This window comes from Gymnodraco acuticeps, unplaced genomic scaffold (genome assembly GCF_902827175.1).
Source record: "Gymnodraco acuticeps unplaced genomic scaffold, fGymAcu1.1, whole genome shotgun sequence".
Classification (NCBI taxonomy): domain Eukaryota; kingdom Metazoa; phylum Chordata; class Actinopteri; order Perciformes; family Bathydraconidae; genus Gymnodraco; species Gymnodraco acuticeps.
In genome coordinates, this window is record NW_022989837.1 from 189,472 (window position 1) to 197,094 (window position 7,623).

Sequence of the window (7,623 nt, forward strand, 5' to 3'; positions counted from 1 at the left end):
ATTGAACCCGAAGTTTGTTGCTTCTGCCCTGGAAGACTGTAGAGAGTCACCCCTACTTCCTCCACTACGGTCTGGGAGCCGACAGGAAAGTTTAACACTTGGTTCAAATACATCAAATCAGTCAGACTTCAGACAGGCCGCTCCCCATTTTGACTGCGCATGTTATGTTGCTTTGATGAATTAGAAAACAGGAAATAAAACCAGTTCACACCACTTGTAGAAGTCTCTTTGGACTCTAGAACGCTAATGTTCTGACATCCAGTAAAACAGAGTAAATAATGTGTTAGAAAGCAGATCCTGGTGTTAACACTCACCCTGTTGTCCTCCTGCTCTGTCCAGGTGTAAAATGGCGTCTGGCAGTCGGACTTCATACTTGGACTTTAACACCCTCACCTGTCTGCAGCTCCTCCTCTTGATTGATAACCGGTCTTATCAGCTGAACCAGTTCACACACAGACTATGTTCAGTGAGATAGAAATAGAGCTAAACACAAGCTCAACAAAGTTATTGAAATAAACATATTAAAACCACAGTGTGAAAATCACCCAGTATAATATACACATATATATATATATATATATACAGTGGGGCAAAAAAGTATTTAGTCAGCCACCAATTGTGCAAGTTCTCCCACTTAAAAAGATGAGAGGCCTGTAATTTTCATCCTAGGTACACTTCAACTATGAGAGACAGAATGGGGGGAAAGAATCCAGGAAATCACATTGTAGGATTTTTAATGAATTAATTGGTAAATTCCTCGGTAAAATAAGTATTTGGTCACCTCCAAACAAACAAGATTTCTGGCTCTCACAGACCTGTAACTTCTTCTTTAATGCCCCGGCCACACGAGGACGAAAAAGGTTGTTTGCGTTACTGTTTAGTGTCATATAGACCGTTCGGCCACACGAGGACGACCGAATACGGCACTAAACGACTGCGGAAACGATAACGGGTCCCAAGGTGGATAGAACGGCATACGCAACGCTCTGGGGGGTCCAACGGCTCCGTGTGTACGCCCTATACGATCATTTTCTGATAATGATGAGGCAATAGCCCCGCCTCTCCCCACCTCTGCTGCTCACCCCCGCGACAAAGTAAACTGCACACTGAATTCAGATTATTTATCTTTCTCTCGATATGGACATAAACGCGAGTGAAGTCTAATCTGACAGGACGGAGACACCTCTCAAACTACCTAAACTAGTTATAAATATGTTTATTTTTACTGTCGGCCGGGTCACTCATTACTGGATCAGCTGCTGCATGAAACAGACACTGACGCTGTCCGAAGAGAGGGAGGAAAAAGAGAGGCTCCGTGTATTTTATTATTATATTATATAGAGTCGTTATTCATTTGTTTTAAAGCTCAATAAATAACAAAGAAGACCTTTGACCGGCACTTTTATAATTTTGTCGGAAGATTTAAACTTTAATACACGTTGACTGGCGAAAAACTCTGCCCGGTTCCCTCGGCCCCCACCGCGGAGAATAAACAGAAGGGCCACCATGACAACCATGCTTCTTCGCTGCTTTTGTGGAGGAAGTTACAGCGCCACGTACAGGCTCCTGCATATGTACTGCAGCTTCTCCAGCAGTTGGAGCTAAACTGAGCTGTCTCGTGTGGACAGACACTATCCGGATGACTATTGCGTGTGGACGGAAGCTTTTTTGCGATTGCGTTTGCGTTAATCCTATGCGTTTAGCCGTTTTCGTCCTCGTGTGGCCGGGGCATAAGAGCCTCCTCTGTCCTCCACTCGTTAACTGTATGAATGGCACCTGTTTGAACTTGTTATCAGTATAAAATACACCTGTCCACAACCTCAAACAGTCACACTCCAAACTCCACTATGGCCAAAACCAAAGAGCTGTCAAAGGACACCAGAAACAAAATTGTAGACCTGCACCAGGCTGGGAAGACTGAATCTGCAATAGGTAAGCAGCTTGGTGTGAAGAAATCAACTGTGGGAGCAATTATTAGAAAATGGAAGACATACAAGACCACTGATAATCTCCCTCGATCTGGGGCTCCACGCAAGATCTCACCCTGTGGGGTCAAAATGATCACAAGAACGGTGAGCAAAAATCCCAGAACCACACGGGGGGACCGAGTCAATGACCTGCAGAGAGCTGGGACCAAAGTAACAAAGGCTACCATCAGTAACACACTACGCCGCCAGGGACTCAAATCCTGCAGTGCCAGACGTGTCCCCCTGCTTGCCGTTGTAATGTATCGACATCTGACCAATCACGGCTTTGATACGGCCACTAGTGCAGGTAAAGAGATGTCGGTGAAAAGACAGTTTCAGTCCGGCGCAAAAAACAAAACATGAAGAAACTAGAGCATCACTCGAAGGTGGGTTATTGTATGAGTCAAATGTACAACTTGCGAATGTTGTATAAGTCAAATTGCCAATTGCCATCTTAAAACATCAGCTGCAATTCACGACATGAAGAAGGCAGTCTCTGCATAGCATATAGGCTAATGGAGATGCAGTTATTTCCAGCATTCTTTATTTACCATTCATTCAAGTATGTTATGCCTTTGATCTGCTGATGTACAGGAGGAAGAGTGATACACTGTCTGTCTACTTGGCTTACATAACAGTTAAAGTTTACAGCCTAAAAAACATGGAGCATTTTTTCCCCTTTTATTCATTTTTATGTCAATTTGCACATTTCATGGTGACGCTCAGCCTCTCCCTTTAACTCCTAGCAGTCATCATCATGTCAACCACAACACAGAGAAATAGGCTACTGATAGAGATGTGTGTGTAGTTGTTGACACATTGCTAACAGAGGGAACTATACGTTTGAATACAGATTTAAGAAATATCAGTTTTTGTCATAAGCATGTTTTGTCTTGACTATATTACAACTATATTATAATAAAAAATATATAGTATTTATATTATTGAATTGATTATGATTATTAGTAGAAGTAGTTTATTTGCATTCATTATATTTGAATCTTTATGAGGCTAGTATTTGGCAGGAAATGCAGACGTATTCACCTGTAAACGCATACTGAACGACATACATGCACATTTACCATTTACCTCACTGTATAAAAAAGTAACTGTTGATAATAATAATAATAAACAGGAATTATATTTGCAATTTTTTTTCACTCCTGTCGATTGGGGGGGGGCCTCATCTCACAATGTCGCTTGGGGCCCCAAGTTGGCAAGGGGCGGCCCTGTAGACTGTACTACTGTTTTATAGACCTGTACTTTAATCTGTTTTATGTACATACATTTACATACACATGCTAACGATACTGTTTTTGACATATAGTGCAGTAACTATGCTGCGAAGCTGTTCTCGATTCAAGTCACCTCCTTTGTTGGCGGCGTCCACGGCTTCTGCAGGGAGACCAAACTGATTCATCAGAGGACCTAACTGACCTGAGGCCAGCGCACTGCTGAACATATTCATCGCCTACACACACACACACACACACACACACACAGAGACACACACACACACAGTAAAAAGGTAGAAGTATTTTATATACAAACGTCCGTATCTCTCATAAACATGGCGGTGTTAAATGAACATGAGGAAGCAACATGTTCACACTGAACCAATCAGGTGTATTGAGGATGATATTGATACCTGCTGGAACTGAGGCGAGCTGAGAGTGTTGTTCAGCTCCTCGCTGCTCTGAGGGAGAGACTCTCCGGAGGGGAGGAAGGGAGAGAGACGCTGCTGCACCTCGGGGTGAGACAGGATGGGAGCCATGACCTCCGGGGTGAGCACGCTGGACAGATCCACTGCAGAAACCACATCTGTGCTTTAGCAAAGGTACAAGTACTCAGATCTGTGCTTTAGTAAAGGTACAAGTACTCAGATCTGTGCTTTAGCAAAGGTACAAGTACTCAGATATGTGCTTTAGCAAAGGTACAAGTACTCAGATCTGTGCTTTAGCAAAGGTACAAGTACTTAGATCTGTGCTTTAGTAAAGGTACAAGTACTCAGATCTGTGCTTTAGCAAAGGTACAAGTACTCACGTCTGTGCTTTAGCAAAGTTACAAGTACTCAGATCTGTGCTTTAGCAAAGGTACAAGTACTCACATCTGTGCTTTAGCAAAGGTACAAGTACTCAGATCTGTGCTTTAGCAAAGGTACAAGTACTCACATCTGTGCTTTAGCAAAGGTACAAGTACTCAAATCTGTGCTTTAGTAAAGGTACAAGTACTCAGATCTGTGCTTTAGCAAAGGTACAAGTAATCACGTCTGTGCTTTAGCAAAGGTACAAGTACTCAGATCTGTGCTTTAGCAAAGGTACAAGTACTCACATCTGTGCTTTAGCAAAGGTACAAGTACTCAGATCTGTGCTTTAGTAAAGGTACAAGTACTCAGATATGTACTTTAGTAAAGGTACAAGTACTCACATCTGTGCTTTAGCAAAGGTACAAGTACTCACATCTGTGCTTTAGTAAAGGTACAAGTACTCACATCTGTGCTTTAGTAAAGGTACAAGTACTCAGATCTGTGCTTTAGCAAAGGTACAAGTACTCACATTCATTAGCTAACAATGACATTATTGTTCAATTAATATAACGGGAGGTCAGGTACTCTTTAAAACAGCTGCTCGTTATGGGTACTTTTTACTGAAGTACATTTCAAAGGCTCTTGACTTTTACTTGAGTAAAGAAGTTTAGTCAGTACTTCTACTTTTACCAGAGTATTTTTAAACACGAGTATCTGTACTTCTACTTGAGTAAAGGATGTGTGTACTTTTGCCATCTCTGGTTACTTCCTCTCAGTACTTCTGGTGTACTCTCTCCCCCCCTGCATCAAAATGTACTTAGTTACTTCCTCTCAGTACTTCTGGTGTACTCTCTCACCCCCCCCTGCATCAAAATGTACTTAGCTACTTCCTCTCAGTACTTCTGGTGTACTCTCTCCCCCCCCTGCATCAAAATGTTCATAGTTACTTCCTGTCAGTACTTCTGGTGTACTCTCTCACCCCCTGCATCAAAATGTACTTAGTTACTTCCTCTCGGTACTTCTGGTGTACTCTCTCCCCCCCCCCTGCATCAAAATGTACTTAGTTACTTCCTCTCTGTACTTCTGGTGTACTCTCTCACCCCCCTGCATCAAAATGTACTTAGTTACTTCCTCTCAGTACTTCTGGTGTACTCGCTCACCTCCCTGCCCCCCCGAGGGGACGTTCATGGTGGCCAGGATGCTCTGCAGGTCCCTCAGCTGGATGGGCTGCGAGGCGTTGGGGGTCCCGGCGGCGGTAGCGGGGGAGGACGCGGGGGGGGAGGTGACGGAGGTGTTGGTGGGGGTGACGGGAGTGATGGGGGTGGTGGGAACCTGGGCGGAGCCGAGGCGGCTGGAGGCTGAGGAGGAGGTGGGGTGACGGCTGTGGACGGGCTGAGAGGAGAGAGAGGAACATATCAGTGGGTCATTTTATATATATATATTATTTTTTATTTATCTATGTAATCTTGTATTTCTACTATAATTACATTTTTTAAAAAAATGTATTTACTTTTTTTATTCACCAATGTATTATTTTTGTATTTGTAGTAATTATTATAATTGTGTTCTATCATTATTTCTATTATTGTAATTTGTATGGCTTCATCTGATGTTTTTCATGATTCTTGCAACTGTTTTTACTTCAACATCACGGTACATTTTTTATTTACTTTTATTATTCTCCTGTGTATTATCTGCATCAAATACTGCCATGACATTATAAATAAATATATAATATCCACTGAATAAAATGTTTAACAAACGTCTGTTAGGATTTTTAACTTCCACAAACTTCAACTAAATAAAATAACTCAAATTATAAAAATGTTCTCTATTTTCTCACTTTTCTTCATTTTATTTGGCATTTAATTATTTTTGTGCAAAACTAGCATGTATTTTCCCCCATAAGGTAATATGGGGAAATGTCTCCCTTTGGTGGAGAAGAGTCGCAGGTTCATTTCTAAAGACAGGGCCCTGAAGTACTTTATTGATCCCAATTTGGGACATGTTTGTGTTGCAGCAGCATATTATTATGTATTTGTACAATACAAATTAAAATACAAGAAAGTAGAAAAAATACATGTTGAATTTACAAATGAACAATAACAAGATATAAAGCAAGTCTATTATACAGGGATGGATTTTATAAAAATGGGTCTCGAATGGAACATATTTTATTCGGCTAAATGCTTATTATGGACTTTTGAACACAATAGGTCCGAGCTCTGAGCCCTTATGCTTTGCTGTGGCAAAACTGGCTGGATTAAATCAAACAGAACTCTAAACACATTTTCAGCTCTACACACAATCTGCAATTCAACTCTGCACTTTATAAAACTCTGCACACGGTTCTCTGAGTAACACACAGAGATCTGACATATCCACCTGGCAGCCATTTTCAAAACACTGCCATTAAACATGCTACACATATGAGCCAATGAACACATACACATGCCAGCTGACCGTTACCGCCTGGCCGCTTTACTGCTGACTCATCAATCAGGACATAAGTACAACGAATGGGATATTCATTTTTCAAATGTGTTTATTTATTACAGAGCTGAGAAAATAATATTTAGTCTTAAAGCTACATGAAAAAAAAAATCAAATATCCTGTTTATGAAATACACAAGAAAAGAAAACACGATTTAAGAACAAATTATCATTCAATATAAGCAAAACAAAGATTATGCTATTTAGAAAACATAAAACAAATCCTTAGGTGCAATTAATACTAGACAAGATAAACATAGAAAGAGTATATGTAAATAAGATTATTGGTGTGGTTTGAGACCACAAAATCAGCAGGAAACCTCATATCAATCATGTAAAAGCAAAACTGGCTAAGACTATCGCAATATTGGGGAAAGCCAGACACATTCTGGACAACAACTCATTATTAGTATAATCATATATATTAGTAGTAGACCAAATATGTAGATAGCTATGTCATTATATGTACAGATGTCCATTTTCACTTAACTCATTTTGTACTTCATAATTTATGACCAAATATGTATATATGCTGATAGTTATTTTACTCTTATTTTTACTCATCTCCTATTTCATAGTCTTTTATTATTATTATCATTATTATTTTAATTTTTTTCTTGATTTTATTTGTGATTGTATTAATCCGTGTGAATCTGTGCTGTCCTGTTTTTCACGCTTACCCTGTTGCTGCTTGTACAACTGAATTTCCCCACGGGATTAATAAAGGTCCATTTTATCTTATCCTATATTATATGCTCTGTATAACACACTCATATTGCCATATCTGAGTTACTGTGTGGAGATTTGGGGAAACACTTATCAACCTGCAGCCGTTATGCACATTACAAATAAGGGCTATAAGAATAATCAATAATGTTGGACATCTTGAACACACTCATTCATTATTCTTGAAGTCACACACACTGAAGTTTACTGATCTGGTTACATTTAAAACAAATCATGTGCAGAGCAAGAAATAATGTACTTCCTAGGAAATTACAAACACTGTTCATAGACAGAGAGGGTGGGGATAATTTGAGAGGAAATACATTTGAAACAACTCAAGGTCAGAACAACTGTGAGAAGTATGAGTAGAGTTGTTCTGACCTTCCGTGTTGTGTGTAGTGAGAACGCGCT

The 7,623-nt window shown here is 40.2% G+C and overlaps 1 protein-coding gene across 1 annotated transcript; it reads right to left on the bottom strand.

Moving 5' to 3' along the window:
* Positions 1-3,211: 3,211 nt before the first annotated feature.
* On the bottom strand, positions 3,212-5,706 carry LOC117559134 (proteasomal ubiquitin receptor ADRM1-like). Its single transcript, XM_034235807.1, has 4 exons — positions 5,701-5,706; positions 5,154-5,385; positions 3,616-3,773; positions 3,212-3,438 (listed from the first exon to the last, which is right to left on the bottom strand). Exons 1-4 carry the CDS (start codon positions 5,704-5,706, stop codon positions 3,256-3,258), a joined length of 579 nt encoding a protein of 192 aa, XP_034091698.1. The 3' UTR covers positions 3,212-3,255.
* Positions 5,707-7,623: the final 1,917 nt, after the last annotated feature.

Bases quoted from the DNA above. Each gene is read 5' to 3' on its own strand.
- LOC117559134 (XM_034235807.1), bottom strand. The intron at 3,774-5,153 runs GTGAGCGAGTAC...TGGTTTCTGCAG, and splicing joins CCCCTCGGGGGGGCAGGGAG to TGGATCTGTCCAGCGTGCTC. The intron at 3,439-3,615 runs GTATCAATATCA...GTGTGTGTGTAG, and splicing joins GCTCGCCTCAGTTCCAGCAG to GCGATGAATATGTTCAGCAG.